At 45.0% G+C, this 16,530-nt stretch overlaps 1 protein-coding gene across 2 annotated transcripts in view; it reads right to left on the bottom strand.

Annotated features, from left to right (window-relative positions):
- The window catches only part of LOC105497974 (Src homology 2 domain containing E), a 33,988-nt gene that overhangs the window by 1,509 nt on the left and 15,949 nt on the right, over positions 1–16,530 (bottom strand). The window contains exons 4-6 of one of the 2 annotated variants that reach the window (XM_011769605.3): positions 15,264–15,420; positions 14,676–14,795; positions 6,219–13,084 (exon numbers count right to left, since the gene is read on the bottom strand). In XM_011769605.3, the coding sequence (XP_011767907.2) occupies positions 12,898–13,084; positions 14,676–14,795; positions 15,264–15,420 (464 nt within the window). In that variant the 3' untranslated portion in view covers positions 6,219–12,897. Of the gene's footprint in view, positions 1–6,218; positions 13,085–14,675; positions 14,796–15,263; positions 15,421–16,530 lie in introns of those variants that run through there. The other variant, XM_011769607.3, reaches the window with a different exon arrangement.

Genomic DNA, 16,530 nt, shown 5'->3' with positions numbered 1-16,530 from the left:
CACCACTCACGCAGGCAGCGCGTTTTCCTGCAGAACATAAATGCTTTGGCATGCACTGCGGCCAGCTTGTTAGAACCCCATTCCTGGCTTCACCCTCAGGGATTCCAGTTCAACAGGTCTGAGCTGGGCCCCCAGAAAGCTATATAAGCTGCTCAGATGGTTCTGATGAAGGTGGTGATCCATCCTGAGAGTGGCTGGACTGTGAGTTCCACAATGAGGTGGGTGCTGGGGGTTCCTCATACTTCCGGACCTGGTGGGCTTCAGTGGATCCCTTCTGTGGGTGGGCCTGTGCATCAGGAGGAGGCCAGGTGCCAACCTTCGACCCGGGCAATCACAATAGCATGAGCGTAAGTTCCACAGGTGATGCTGCTGTGCAGCCAGCTTTGAAGATCTCTGTGCTGGGGACCGCAGGGCTAGAGGTAAGATTCATGTTTCCGTGGGTATTAACTAGGAAACAAAAATCTATGGCAGCAAAGCAGTACACCACTGGCCTTACTGGTTACCTAGAAGTTCACAGGCCCTTTATGGTAGAGATATCTACTAAAATTACCTAATAATAATGGCTACAGGCTGGGCGCAGTGGCTCACACCTGTAATTCCAGCATTTTGGGAGACCAAGGTGGGAGGATGGCTTGAGGCCAGGAGTTCAAGACAAACCTGGGCAACATAGTGAGACCCATCTCTACAAAATAATTTTTTGTTTGTTTGTTTGAGACTGAGTTTTGCTGTTGTTGCCCAGTCTGGAGTACAATGGCACAATCTCGGCTCACCGCAACCTCTGCCTCCCAGGTTCAAGCGATTCTCCTGCCTCAGCCTCTCGAGTAGCTGGGATTACAAGCATGTACCACCATGCTCGGCTAATTTTTTGTATTTTTAGTAGAGACAGGGTTTCTTCGTGTTGGTCAGGCTGGTCTTGAACTCCCGACCTCAGGTGATCTGCCCGTCTCAGCCTCCCAAAGTGCTGGGATTACAATGAGCCACTGTGCCTGGCTCTACAAAATAATTTTTTAAAAACCAATTAATCGAGCATAGTGGTGCATGCCTGTAGTCCCAGCTACTTGGGAGGCTGAAGCAGGAGAATCCCTTTAGCCCAGGAGTTGGAGGCTGCAGTGAGCTGTGATAGTACCACTGTACTCCAGCCTGGGCAACAGGTTGAGATACTGTGTGTCGGGGGGACAGGGGTGGAAGGGGAAGAAAGGAAAAAAAATAATGGCAGCTGGGTGCTGTGGCTCATGCTTGTAATCCCAGCACTTTGGGAGGCTGAGGTGGGTGGATTGCTTGAGCCCAGGAGTTTCAGACCAGCCTGGCCAACATGGCAAAACCCTGTCTTTACTAAAAATACAAAAAACTAGCTGGGCATGCTGGCACGCGCCTGTAGTCGTAGCTCTTCGGGAGGCTGAGGTGGTAGGATCACTTGAGCCTGGGAGTCTGAGGCTGCAGTGGGCTGTGATCACACCACTGTCCTCCAGCCTGGGTGACAAGTGAGACCCTGCCTCAAAAAAAAAAACAAAAACAAAAAAACGGCTCCCATTTACTGCCTCTCCACCACGTGCTTTGTAAACAGGATATTCTTCCTTAATGTGGCTGCAATGTAATTATTCTCACCCGTTTACAGATAAGACACCTGAGGCTTATATTGAAGACAGTGGTCCAAGATGCCCATGCTAGTTAAGAGGCTGAACTAGACTCCAAACCTGGGTCTGCTGGACTCTAAGTGCTCTTTGCTTTTGCCATGGGGCTCAGGCCCCAGCCACTCAGGGGCTTCTCTTACCAAGCCCTTTCTCAGGCCAGGCGCCCTCACCCTGTGTGGGGTGGGGCCTAACTCACTCACCCTGGGAGGAGATGGACCTGGTGTCCTCATGTGGTTTGTCACGTTTATCAGTGTGAGCTAGGGCTGGAGGCTAACCCGTGGGAGTCTGAGCACACATACAAAGGCATGGCTTCGGGGCTCCCATAGATGACCTTAAGGCCAGAGATGGGTCACAAAGGAGAGGGGCAGCAACTGGTTTCTGACACAGTAACTCTCTGATCAGGGGCCAAATCAAGCCACTTCCCCTCCATCTATACCTATCCACACCTCTGTACTGCGTGAATGGTTTGGATTTCTCCTGTTGGTTCCTTGGTATAAATTTTGGTGAACTTCCTGCAAATCTTCCAACTGTGCTTTATTTATTATTATTTCTCAGACAGTCTTGCTTTGTCGCCCAGGTTGGAGTGCCGTGGTGTGATCTCGGCTCACTGCAACTGCCTCCCAGGTTCAAGCGATTCTCCTGCCTCAGCCTCCTGAGTAGCTGGGATTAGAGGCGCACACCACCATGCCCGGCTAATTTTTGTATTTTTAGTAGAGATGGGGTTTTGCTATGTTGGCCAGGCTGGTCTCGAACTCCTGACCTCAAGTGATCTGCCCACCTCGGCCTCCCAAAGTGCTATTACAGGCGTCAGCCACCACATCCAGCCAAACTGTGCTTTATTGCCTTATTACATCCACTCCCTCTGAAACGATGGTCACCACTCTGTGAGTGGAGTTGCTCTCTGGGTGCAACGATTCATTCAAGGCATGTTTACTAGGCCACTGTGCTGGGTGTGGGGTACAAGAGGAACCGATGTCCTCCTCCAGGAGTTGGCAGTGTGCCTGGCCAGCCACACAATTAACAAGCAAATGCTGTGTCTGGGAGCAAATGACTAATCTGATCTAGGGAGTGAGGGAGCAGAGTAGGAGGGTCTGGGGAGGGGGAGGCCTGCCCAGGGCTGCAGGGGAGGGCTGAGGGCGGGGGCCCGGTGGGAGAGAGGCTGCCTTGGATGTCTACTATATTGAGCACCTCTGCAATGTTCTTTTTTTTTTTTTTTTTTGAGACGAAGTTTCACTCTTTTTGCCCAGGCTGGAGTGCAATGGCGCAATCTTGGCTCACCACAACCTCCGCCTCCCAGGTTCAAGCGATTCTCCTGCCTCAGCCTTCACAGTAGTTGGGATTACAGGCATGCGCCACCACGCCTGGCTAATTTTGTATTTTTCAGTAGAGACAGGGTTTCTCCATGTTGGCCAGGCTGGTCTTGAACTCCCAACCTCAGGTGATCCGCCTGCCTTGGCCTCCCAAAGCGCTGGGATTACAGGCTTGAACCACCGCGCCCGGCCAAACCTCTGCAATGTTCTAAGCACATTTACGAAGTCACTGAAGACCAGATTTGCTCTTTTTTCTTGTGTACATATTTAAATTTTTTAAAATGAGCATTGTTTTTAGAATTAAAGATAGCTTGATTAAACAATTATAACCCCTCTATTTTGGAATAATCCAATCTTAATATATGGCCTACGAAAAATTGTTTATTAAAATGTACAAGAAGTGGGTGGGGATCACAGACAAAACAAAATTGGCTGTAAGACAATAATCGTTGAAGCTGGGTGATGGGACAGTGTGGTTCATTGTATTCATTTCTTTTGAGACAGAGTCTCACTCTGTTGCCCAGGCTGGAGTGCAGTGGCACAATCTCAGCTAACTGCAACTTCCACCTCCCGGTTGGAGGTGGATCACTCCTGACCTCAAGTGATCCATCTGCCTCGGCCTCCCAAAGTGCTGGGATTACAGGCGTGAGCCACAGTGCCTGGCCCATTGTATTCGTTTCTAAAAAAAAGCTGGAGATTCTCCATTTTAAAATGTGCAAGTGTTTTAGAAAGAATGTTTCACTTGCAAGCACACCATCTGAAGCAGCCCAGGACGGTGCAGTGGCTTATACCTATAATCCATGTACTTTGGGAGGCTAAGTCAGGAGGATCGCTTCAGCCCAGGAGTTCAAGATCAGCCTAAGCAATATAGTGAGACCTTGTTGCTACAAAAAATCAAAAAATTAGCCAGGTGTGGTGGTACACACCTGTGGTCCCAGCTACTTGGGAAGTTGAGATGGGAGAATTGCTTGAGCCTAGTAAGTCAAGGTTGTGGTGAGCCATGATCACACCATTGCACTCCTGCCTGGGCAACAGAGAAGACCCTGTCTCAAAAATAACGTAAAATAAGGCTGAGTATGGTGGTTCACGCCTGTAATCCCAGCACTTTGGGAGGCTGAGGCACGAGGATCACAAGGTCAGGAGTTCGAGACCAGCTTGGCCAACATAGTGAGACCCTGTCTCTACTAAAAATACAAAAATTAGCCAGGTGTGGTGGTGGGCGCCTGTAATCCCAGCTACTTAGGAGGCTGAGGCTTGAACCAGGGAGGCAGAGGTTGCAGTGAGCCAAGATTGCATCACTGCACTCCAGCCTAGGTGACAGAGTGAGACTCTGTCTCAAAAAAAAAAAAAAAAAAAAAAAAAAAAGTGGCCGGGCGCGGTGGCTCAAGCCTGTAATCCCAGCACTTTGGGAGGCCGAGGCGGGCGGATCACAAGGTCAGGAGATCGAGACCACAGTGAAACCCCGTCTCTACTAAAAATACAAAAAAAAAATTAGCCGGGCGCGGTGGCGGGCGCCTGTAGTCCCAGCTACTCAGGAGGCTGAGGCAGGAGAATGGCGGGAACCCGGGAGGCGGAGCTTGCAGTGAGCCGAGATCGCGCCACTGCACTCCAGCCTGGGCAACAGCGTGAGACTCCGTCTCAAAAAAAAAAAAAAAAAAAAAAAAAAGTAAAGCAATCCAAAATAAACCACACCATCCCCCCCCCCCCAAAAAAAAGAAAAAAAAATTAAAGCAATCTGAAATAATCCACACCTTTCTTATCTTTTAAGTAAAATATGTTTCTTACCAACATGCTGGTTGATAGCTTGATCAACAAATTGGCTTTTATGTGCTCATCAAGTAATAATTTATCTTTCCCTCAATCCAAATTAGTAAACCTGTTTATTTATGCACATAAATTAGAAGGCAACCATTTAAAAATGTCACGTAGGAAGTATTTTAAATTTGAATCAAGATATTACGGTGATTCATACTACATGATTCACAAAGGGGAAGTAATTCTGGTGCTACCTGTGGATTCTGGAAATGATAACCTCATGCCTCAGACTGAATCTCCTCAAGGTATGCTTATCAGAGCTTAAATGACCTGAAGGACTTCACACTACCCAGTTCTACAGGCAGAGCCTCTCCCAAGCAGGGGAAAGGCTGCCTAGGCCCATGCACACAACTTGCCAGACCCAGCAGAGGATTGTCCTGGAGGTGGAGGTGGATACCGAAAACGCAATTCCTATTTCCCTTGCTCTGAATCCATGTGGCCCCTCTATGGGTAGAGAGCACGTTGATCACACAGGTGACCTGAACGTGCAGTCTGCTAGATGCATTTCCATTGTAAGATAATAGACTGGCATTTCTGTGTGTGTGTGTGTGTGGTAACAAATGCATTAACATAAAATTTACCATCTTCACCACCTAATTTTTTTTTTTTTTTTTTTTTTTTGAGACGGAGTCTCACTCTGTCGCCCAGGCTGGAATGCAGTGGCCGGATCTCAGCTCACTGCAAGCTCCGCCTCCCGGGTTTACGCCATTCTCCTGCCTCAGCCTCCCGAGTAGCTGGGATTACAAGCGCCCGCCACCTCGCCCGGCTAGTTTTTTGTATTTTTTAGTAGAGACGGGGTTTCACCGTGTTAGCCAGGATGGTCTCGATCTCCTGACCTCGTGATCCGCCCGTCTCGGCCTCCCAAAGTGCTGGGATTACAGGCTTGAGCCACCGTGCCCGGCAATTTTTTTAATAAGAGATGGGGTTTCACTATGTTGCCTGGGCTGGTCTGGAACTCCTGGGCTCAAGTGATCCGCCTACTTTGGCCCAAAGCCCTAGGATTACAGGCACGAGCCACTACGCTTGGCCTATGTTAACCATTTCTAAGTGTGCAATTCAGCAGTGTTATGAATAACTACATTCATATTGTTGTGCAACCAATCTCCAGGACTTTTATAATTATTTCACACAGAAACTCTGGGCTGGACGTGGTGGCTCGTGCCTATAATCTCAGCACTTTGGGAGGCCAAGGCAGGTGGATCACATGAGGTCACGAGTTTGAGACTAGCCTGGCCAACATGGTGAAACCCTGTCTCTACTAACAATACAAAAATTAGCTGGGCATTGTGGTGCATGCCTGTAGTGCTTGGGAGGCTGAGGCAGTAGAACTGCTTGAACCCGGGAGGTGGAGGTTGCAGTAAGTTGAGATTGCGCCACTGCACTCCAGCACGGGCGACAGAGCTAGATCCTGCCTCAAAAAAAAAAAAAAAAAAAAAAAAAAAAGAAAAGAAAAGAAACTCTGCACTCATTAAACAACAACTCCCCATTTCCTTTTTCCCCGCTACTTTCTATGAATTTGACTGGGTACCTCATGTAAGTGGAATCATATAGCATTTGTCTTTTTGTGACTGACTGGTTTCACTCAGCATAATGGTCTCATGGTTCATCCATGCTGTAGGCTGTGTCAGGATTCACTTCCTTGTTGAGGCTGAATGATACTCCCCTGTATTGCCAGCATCAGTTACGGGATTAGCAAGATAACGAAGCACATGCTGCCCAGTGGCCTCCAGAAATTCCTGATCTACAAGGTCAAGGAGCTGGAAGTGAAGTGCTGCTGATGTGCAACAAATTATACTGAGCTGAGATTGCTCACAATGTTTCCTCCAGAACCACAGGCCATTGTGGAGCGAGCAGCCCCGTGGGCCACCAGTCACCACTCCCAAGGCCAGGCTGTGCAGTGAAGAAAATGAATAGACAGCTCAGTGTATGTTTTGTTTTTAAATGAAACCATAAAAAGTGCAAAAAACCCCCAAAAAACCAAAAAACCAAAAAAGTCACTCTAGAGTGAGACCTGGGCCACAATCTGGGCTCTACCACTTACTCTATGACTGACCCAGGACAAGTCATTTCATCATTCTAAGCACCCGTCTCTTTATGTGAAAAACCAACTTCCCACCTGGCTGAGTTGTGGCAGGTTAAAATGAGACGCTGTTATGATGAAAAGCATTTGTCCAGCAGCACACCTGGTGCGGAGAGAGTCTATTCTCACGACTTACATCTTGGCCTTTCACAGGGTCAGAATCCAACATTCAACACCCAAACCCTGGGTGCTTGTAAACATGTGTTCAATCTGAATTCTGAAAACCATTACTCTCAATTGCTCGGGTGCTGGTTGGCAGCAGCATTGCTTAATGTGAACTTCCTCTTCTCTTAAACACAGATGGGGAAAAAACAATAGGCACTTGTTCCACCTGGTGGCAATTTACATAAATGTTTAATGGAAGTTAAAAACTTGATACCATGCTAAACAGGAATTTTCAGGGGAAAACTTTTTGACAGCAGACTCTACAGTATGCCCTTCTAGGACCTCACGTGAATTTATTTGTGCATTTCCAAATAGGAGCTTCCAACGGGGCTTCTCCACCATTGGCTGTGTATCCAAATCACCTGGTAGAATCTTTTTAAAAATAGGGTTTTGAACTTTGCAACAGACTTAGAGCATCCCACAGATGGCATGGGGCATTTGTATTAATAACAAACTGATAAAAACAGAAGCAGAGCCCAAATCTTCTATCTAGAGAGGGATGAGAACCAGTGCACTTTCGAATCAGGAAGAAATGGGCCAAGGAAATGGGAGTAAAACGTCCCTGTATTACTATTTTACTTGGGAAGAAAAACATAATAGAAGGACTCTAAATGTGAAAGAGGAAAGAAAAGATCGAATTCTGCTGGTTATGTTCCATCATGGTGTTTCTATATTTCATTAATGGTGATTGCAAATGAAACTCTGCTGTAGCTCTTACCATGGGAAGTCTTTTTCTGAAGGAAGATGATTCTCAGAGCTAACTGAATTAAGCAAAACCACTGTAGTTTTCTTGGAATAATGTTTATTTAAAGTTACATTTCAGAGGAAACCATCTTCAGGAGGGCATGAAGCCTGTATTGGCTACTGCAATACAACCAGAAATTTTATAAAACATTTCTGATATAAATTACTAAGGCACTACAGATAGGCACCTATATTACATACAATCTTCAAATATTTTTAAAAGTTGAAACTATGTATTAGTTGATATCTAAAATATTAAAGCCCCTGACAAACTGAACGGCTAAGAACTTGACAAAATGAGATGCCTGTCTCAATGATTCTGTTGCCAGCATATTAATTAAAATACAATTTGAGATTCTAAATTACACGATCCAGCCCTAGTCCAGGGACCTTGTGATAGTCGTATCAGGCTTAAAAGCACCCTTTCTGCAGGAAAGGGCATTTTTCAAGATGGCAACTGCTGTGTCATCATTTTCCCCTTTCTGGACTGTATCAGAAATCCTTCAGAAAGCCCTACCCTTAAATGCATAGCTGCTTTTCCCAACTGCAGTTTTCTCTTTTTCCACTAGATGGCAGTAACGCACCATCTTTCTTCACACAGGGTCAGTGGTGAAGGAGGGTAAGTTGAAGAGAAGGCCCACTGCACAGCAGGCCAAGTTTATCTAAGTCCAAGTCGGTGGAATACAAAAATTAGAAAGGAGAATACAGAAGAGCGATTCTAACCAGGTCATAAGGCCAAACCAGTGCTTGTTATGGAAAAATAGGAGACAACTAATGAACGAGAGATCTGAGAAGGGTTTCAGTGCAATCCTGCTGAGTGTCAAGGGTGTGCAGGGAAGGGAAATGAAAGCGACATCACTGCACTCCCTGGACCCTGGAAGAAGGCAGAAACAAGGAGCTAACCTTTGACTGAAAAAGGGCATCTGATAGAACAGAAACTAACCCCACTTCACAAGCAACTGAAGAATGCCTCACAGTTGTTCTGAGTATCAAGATGCGTCCAATAATAACAGCCAATAACAGACTAGTAACAGAGTTACATAATCCAATTAACAAATTAGGACAATTTCCCACCCGCCTCAAAAACTCCTGGCTGCCTTATCAACTACCTGCCCACCTCCCCATCCTGTGGCAGAGGCTAGTACACAAATACCAATTCTGCAAAGTACGGAGACTTCCAACAGCAAAGAATAAAGGCTTTCTAAAATGCTTAAGAAAGTGCTTTGAGGCCGGGCGCGGTGGCTCAAGCCTGTAATCCCAGCACTTTGGGAGGCCGAGGCGGGCGGATCACAAGGTCAGGAGATCGAGACCACAGTGAAACCCCGTCTCTACTAAAAATACAAAAAATTAGCCGGGCGCGGTGGTGGGCGCCTGTAGTCCCAGCTACTCGGGAGGCTGAGGCAGGAGAATGGCGTGAACCCGGGAGGCGGAGCTTGCAGTGAGCTGAGATCCGGCCACTGCACTCCAGCCTGGGCGACAGAGCGAGACTCCGTCTCAAAAAAAAAAAAAAAAAAAAAAAAGAAAGTGCTTTGAATAACTTGAAATGACACTTCTGCCCCCAACAGAGAGTAGGTATATCAATATTTACCTTTTGGTAGACATATTAACATTTCTCCATTATTTTATTCCTAGCTTAAATACACACAAGGCCAGTGGTTTGCAGGCCATCCTGATAGATAGAACTATGGCATCAAAGTAAATAACAAGGTCCTTTACTCTCTATTCTTACAGGCCTGAAACTAACCCAATGAACTTGCCCAGTCATCACAAGCAGAGTATTTTTTAAAAGAGGTGTGAGCAAGAACAACACTGACACAGCTCTACGAATGCTAAATTCAAGGCAAATTCACTAAAAGACATTCTTCTCACGAGAGAATATCCTGGGAGATGGAGTAACTCAAAGCAATGAGGACTACAGGAAAATACTTGTCTCAAGACAAAATGACAAAAAGCCAAAGCATTCTGAGCTCAGAGAACATGTCACAGAGCTTCAGATCAGCTGGCCAGGGAGGCTTAACAAGGAAGCCATTAGGGACACCCTGCTGGGCCTAATTGTTTTTAGAACATATGGAACTTTGTGCCACCACACAGCTGTGAACTCCCTGGCTTTTGTCAGCCTGTGTCACAACCTCAAGAAGAAAACAGTAGCTCACTAACCCCCCCACCTCCCACTTCCCACTAATTTACTGTATTTCTTCTTATAACCTCCTGTACAACTGTAAAGCAACTGGACAATATATAAACCCTGCCTCTCCTCTACTTTTAATTCTATAAAGAATATAGTATGACTTGTCACAGAGAAACAGTATAGAAGCAGCACAATCCTGGGCATATGATAGAAGCTCAATAAATACTTAATGTATCTGGCCTGTTTTCAAAATGTTACTTCATTATACATTCATCACAGTTGCTGGGTATGGGCCAAAAATCATTTAGTGCACAAAGAAAAATTGTATAAAGCTTTTAGCATTTATTAAAATTAGAATAACTGCTGTATTCCCTTTGTAGAATAAGGTTAAAAGGTTTCATTTCTAGAATGTTAAACTAAAAATAAGTTTAACACAATGAATAATTTGTATAAAAAAGATAATAAATATTTGTTGAATGGATGCTGAAAAAACCTTTTAAAATCTTAAAGATATAGTAAATGAACCAATACACATTTAAAACATTCTATCAGTATCTGAAAAAAACATTCCTTTTGGTTGGTTGGTTGCTTGTTGAGACACGGTCTCAACTCTGTCACTCAGGCTGGAGTGCAGTGGTGCGATCACGGCTCGCTGCAGCCTTGACCTTCTGGGCCCAGGTGATCCATCTACCTCAGCCTCCTGAACTGGAACCACAGGCATCCACCACCAGGCCAGGCTAATTTTTTTTTTTCCCGAGATGGAGTTTCACTCTTGTCACCCAGGCTGGAGTGCAGTGGCGTGATCTTGGCTCACTGCAACCTCTACCTCCTGGGCTCAAGTGATTCTCGTGCCTCAAGTGATTCTCATGTCTCAGCCTCCCAAGTAGCTGGGACTACAGGTGCCCACCACCATGCCCAGCTAATTTTTGTGTTTTTAGTAGAGACGGGGTTTCACCATGTTGGCCAGGCTGGTCTCAAACTCCTGACCTCAAATGATCTTCCTGCTTGGGCCTCCCAAAGTGCTAGGATTACAGGTGTGAGCCACCGTGCCTGGTCTAATTTTTGTATTTTTTTGTAGAGGTGGGGTTTTGCCATGTTGGCCAGGCTGGTGTCAGAACTCCTGACCTCAGGTGATCTGCCTGCCTCAGCCTCCCAAATTGTTGGGACTACAGGCATGAGCCACCACACCCAGCCTACATTCTTTATTAATAAAATCACTGTGTTCCAGTGAAGAAAAGTTCCTCTTAAATTTTTAAAATCAAAGATCACACAACCTTTTGGCTGAGATCTTATCTGAATAAAGCAGCAAAAATTTACTAACCTCTAAATCTTATAGTTAAATATAACTAATAACTAGAAAGGTATATTTTCCTAAAAAATTAACCAAATCAACATTTTGTGTGTATTTATAAGCTACAAAGGTTAACTTTTGATTGATGACAGTCAGTACATTTGCATATGGGGCAGTTTTGAGACCCAAGTGACCAACCCCAGAATACAGACACATCTGCTGAATTTTAATTCTGGAGCCACTCACCATAGTACTCTTCTCACAGTATGCCATTCCCATGGTTTCTTTTCACAGTAAATAAACCGGTGATATAAGCTCATGATAAATCATAAAGATTCTAATACTATGAATCTTAAGTAACGGTATTTAAGAGAAAACCTCCAGGTCTTTTCAAACACTTCTGTAAAGGACAAGGCAGTCTGTTCAGTACAGAATGAGAGAATCTTTGTGGGCTTTAGAGACCCAGTTCGTACAATCAGATTTCAGGGTTATATTTTTAAAAAATTTACTACAAACACAAAGCAAATCTAATTTTAGAGACAAAAATTAAAAATTATTCCATAGCAACTAAAATGCCCAATGATGATGAAACAAAAGACACAGAAGTTATACATAATGAATTCAGTAACAAAACAGTTGTGGAGCTTTGCAAATTTCCAGAATTTTAAAATTCAGAAATGCAATCTTTGTTGTACCTTTTATTCTATAATTCAGAATTCTAATAATGATGCCAATGCCTAACAATATTGGTGATACGTAAACCTGGGGTATCTTCCTATTTATGCTTATCTCATTGATTTGCTAAAAAATGAGAAAATCCATAGAGATTGAGAGAACATACACTTTCTTGGAAAGGCTGACCAACAAAATAATCCTTAGGCCACACTCTGAAGTTGTGAATTTCCATGAACTCTAGAGCTGAATTAGGACTTCTGAGGGAGAAATACAACCTTCTTGCCCGTCATTCACATTTTCTACTGCTCATTTATTTCCCCAATAATGAGTCCGATATAACATACTCTTCCAGTCCGCACCATCGTGTGAAAAAGCCACGTGGATTTTCTGTTGGTTTGTTTAGAGACCAGGTATTCCAGGTAGTAAGTAGGCACATTTCTGGAGAACTCTGATGCTCCTGAACTCTTGACTTAACTTTCCTGAGGGTCACACCATAAAAAGAACACCAAACTCAAGCTGAAGGCAACAGCTAAATCATGATTTCTTATTGTAGAACTACTTAGCAAGGAAACAAGGGACAGGTCAGAAACAAAGTGTCATGCAATCACTTTAAGACCAAAGACTTGGCCAGGTGCGGTGGCTCATGCCTGTAATCTCAGCACTTTGGGAGGCTGAGGTGGGTGGATCATTTGAGGTCAGGAGTTTAAGACCAGCCTGACCAATATGGTGAAACCCCGTCTCTACTAAAAATACAAAACAAAAAATTAGCCAGGAGTGGTGGCGCGCACTTAATAGTCCTAGCTACTTGGGAGGCTGAGGCAGGAGAATGGCTTGAACCCAGCAGTCAGGGGTTGCAGTGAGCCAAGACTGCGCCATTGCACTCCAGCCTAGGCGACACAGCGAGACTTTGTCTCAAACAAAACAAAAGACTCCGACTTTTCAAGGAAGACTCCCATTTTCTAGCAATTGCTAGTCCAGCCTTGTCCTCTGAGATGCTGGTTGTGCGCTGATGGTGCCCTTGCAGGTGCCAGAGGCCCAGGGCTTGCAGTGGCTGAACCTTAGTGAAGCTTGCTGTGCACGGGGTAGAGTAAAGTCATGTGTTCTGCCCCTTTGAAAGGCAACTTTTCATTGGAATAATAGTGTACCACTTCAGGGATGCTGTCAAACACAGCGCTTGTCTGATTCAGTGTGTATTTGTTGTCTTTGGTCTGAGCCACTATGATGTGGACACATCCTTGACTAGTCCTAGAATAAAAATCAAGGAGGAGACATGAATGAGTGGGCAGAGGATCCCTCCCCACTGGAAACAATTGCAGCCAGATTCACACTAAGTTGGTAGGTTCTCATCCATTCCCGGAATGGTTCTACACACACAGAAATGCATCTGACACTCTAGTGGAGCTCTCAGAAATTTCAGTGTAAATGCATGTAATCCTTGAGTGGTTTATCCTTATTACATATGAGTCATCAGGTACTGGAACAAAGAAAACAATTAAAAAGAATGCCAAGTCCCTTCTAGCCCTCAAATTGCAAAACCCGTGCTTACGCCCAAGCACGAGGCTACTAAGGTGAGATAGAAACTCATCCTCGGCTGGGCATGGTGGCTCAGGCCTGTAATCCCAGCACTGTGGGAGGCCGAAGTGGGCAGATGACTTGAGGTCAGGAGTTCAAGTCCAGCCTGGCCAATATGGCAAAACCTCATCTCTACTAAAAAATACAAAAAAATTAGCCAGGCGTGGTGGCAGGCACCTGTAATCCCAGCTACTTGGGAGGCTGAGGCAGGAGAATCACTTGAACCCAGGAGGCAAAGGTTGTAGTGAGCCGAGATTATGCCACTGCATTCTGGCCTAGGCAACAGTCAGACTCAACCTCAAAACAAAAAAACAAAAAAACAAAAAACCTCATCCTTCTCACCACAGCTAAAAGGACATATGTAAGGGTTCTTCTTCCCTTTTTTTCCCAAAAAGGACACATAAATAATAATAATAACCATTTCCTCCCCTCGCATCTGGAAAGACCATTCCTGGTTGTATAAAATGAAAGCTGGCACAGAAAGCTCAAAGATTTAATCCACAAGCACCAATTTCAGGAACACAGTCGAGCTATTCCTGGTATTGTATATCTGGTGGCCTATCCCATTTTCTGAGCCATATTGCTCAACTCCCCCGCCCCACTCTGTTCTTCTCCAGCCTGATTGTTTCAGCTGCAGGGGCTCAGCTTCCTCAGGAAGGAAATGCTGTTAGAGCTCTTGACAATGATCCTCCAATATAGGGCCACTGAACTCACAGAGCAGTGAGAATTTCCATCATACACACTCCACCAGGCCTACCAGGCAAAAGTGAATTTTCTGTGTACGATCAGACAGGGGGAGCAACAAGCAAGTTAGTATTTCCTTCTTTACCAGAAGAAACTGGTGTCAAAATTGCAGTTGGCATTTTGACAATCATTGGGGATCTTTATTTATTAAATCCCCAATACTAGGCAATAAAAGAAAAATGACTGTACTACCTGTTATAAATAATTCTTTTCATCAGGAATTATTTCTCTACTGAGAGGACCTACTCCAGATTAGGTAATGTAAGGTACAAATTGACTAATGCACAAAGATAATGCAATAAGACCTTCATTATCATAATAGATAATGGAGGCATTTACCCAATACCAATTTTGCATTCTCATCCGAGTGTCTCATGTTCCGTTGTCCAAACAAATGCCTCTTATTTTCTGCAATGCACACTCCTGTGAACCACCTTCACAGTATGTCTTTTTTGACTAGAAGACTGTCACACAGTGTTCCTTCCCCTTGGAGATGAGGAAAGCCATGGGGCTTACTTACTTTAGGGCAATGGAGTACCTGCTGTTCCCTGATTCACTATTTCGAACCAGGTAACCAGCTTCTTTGCAGGGCTGTAGTCGACTCTCAGCCTCAGCACGGCTGATGGCACCATGATACCAGCTGAAAAATGGGGGTGGAAGAGGGGAAGGCACCATGAGTGTCAAAATACAAATCCAGACTGGGCATCGTTCCATAAAGCGTTGTTTGAAATGAACTTCTGGCAGAGATGCAACAGCCTGAACTAGATCCTGCTTCACATTCAGAACAGACAAAATGCAGATCTGGGTGATCCCGGATCACAAAGCCTATCAATCATACAAGAGTGAGTTAACGGCGCTAGTGTCATTTCAACAGTTTTCACTCTCTACAGAAGAATAAGATTTACAATGAGCTTGTTGAGATGCAGTGCACTTTCCATTTTGCACAATGCAGTGGGCTTTGAAGATGGGTTTTCATTAAAAGCCCCATCTAGGCAACTATTCATTAACAAAAATAATCATGTGAAATGGGCCAGTGTGCTCCCTGATACAAATCTGTCAGTAAGCTCCCAGCTATTGTCTGTTACAAGGGTCTGAGGAGGAGACTCACGGCTGCTTCTCCAGGGGCAGGCCCGGGTCCACTTTCTCCCCCTCACTGTGGTCCGAGAGGGCTGGCTTCAGGATCTTCTGGGTCCAGCTCTTCTGCCGGTGGTGCTGCCTCACTGTCTCCTCCCTGACGGAAGGTCGCTCAGCTCCTTCAAACTGGACTGGAAGAAAGACTCCATTTAACATCGCAGGCCACTGGGGTGATCCATGTAAACTCCAAAGGAAAAAATCCTCTTTGCCTGCCTTGGCTCAGGAAATAAGCATTTTCCCCCTTTAACTATAATATACTGCAAATTACCCTGGCTAGCTGAGCTCCTGCTGTCTTTGATATCTTATCACACTGCTAGCATCCCACATACAGACACTTTTTCTGTAAAATATTCATCAGTATAAAACAGTTTTAGATTATGAGAGGAAACCACTTTAATATATTTCAACATGGACTTTCAAAAAACTTGTGGTTTTGCGGCCAGGCACGGTGGCTCATGCCTGTAATCCCAGCACTTCAGGAGGCCAAAGCAGGCGGATCACAAGGTCAAGAGATCAAGACTATCCTGGCTAATCTGGTGAAACCCCGTCTCTACTAAAAATACAAAAATTAGCTGGGCGTGGCGGCACGTGCCTGTAGTGCCAATTATTGTGAGACTGAGGCAGGAGAATCACTTGAACCTCAGAGGTTGCAGTGAGCCAAGATGGCGCCACTGCACTCCAGCCTGGCAACAGAGTGAGACTCTGTCTCAAAAAAAAAAAAAAAAAAAGTCAAACTACTTGTCGTTTTGCTATGTTTAGAATAAAAGATTAAACATAGTTACAGGTTGAATCCTTGCAAGAATGTGTACCATCCTATAAAACCAAACCAACAGTTTTTAATATGAAATAATAAAGCAAAAAGAAAAGACAACTCAGAAACAGAAAGAGACTACCAAATAATACATCTGAGATGCCATGACACCTAGGCTGGACAGAAGGAGATGAAATGGCAGCACCTGGTACAGGACTGAGAGATGAGCAGGTACCTGAGAAGGCGACTCAAATCAAATGAAACTGACTCCAGGCTGGGCATGGTAGCTCTTGCCTGTAATCCCAGCACTTTGGGAGGCTGAGGTGAGAGGAACACTTGAGCTCAGGAGTTCAAGACCCACCTGGGCAGCATAGTGAGATCCCATCTCTAAAAAATTAAAGAAAAATCCGGAAGTGGTGGTGCACACCTGTAGTCCCAGCTCTTTGGGGGGCTGAGGTGAGAGGACTGCCTGAGCTTAGGAGGTTGAGGA

Source organism: Macaca nemestrina, chromosome 1 (assembly GCF_043159975.1).
Source record: "Macaca nemestrina isolate mMacNem1 chromosome 1, mMacNem.hap1, whole genome shotgun sequence".
In the NCBI taxonomy this organism is placed as follows: domain Eukaryota; kingdom Metazoa; phylum Chordata; class Mammalia; order Primates; family Cercopithecidae; genus Macaca; species Macaca nemestrina.
The sequence above is the reverse complement of the archived record's forward strand: the minus strand, read 5'-3'. Positions and strand labels throughout refer to the sequence as shown.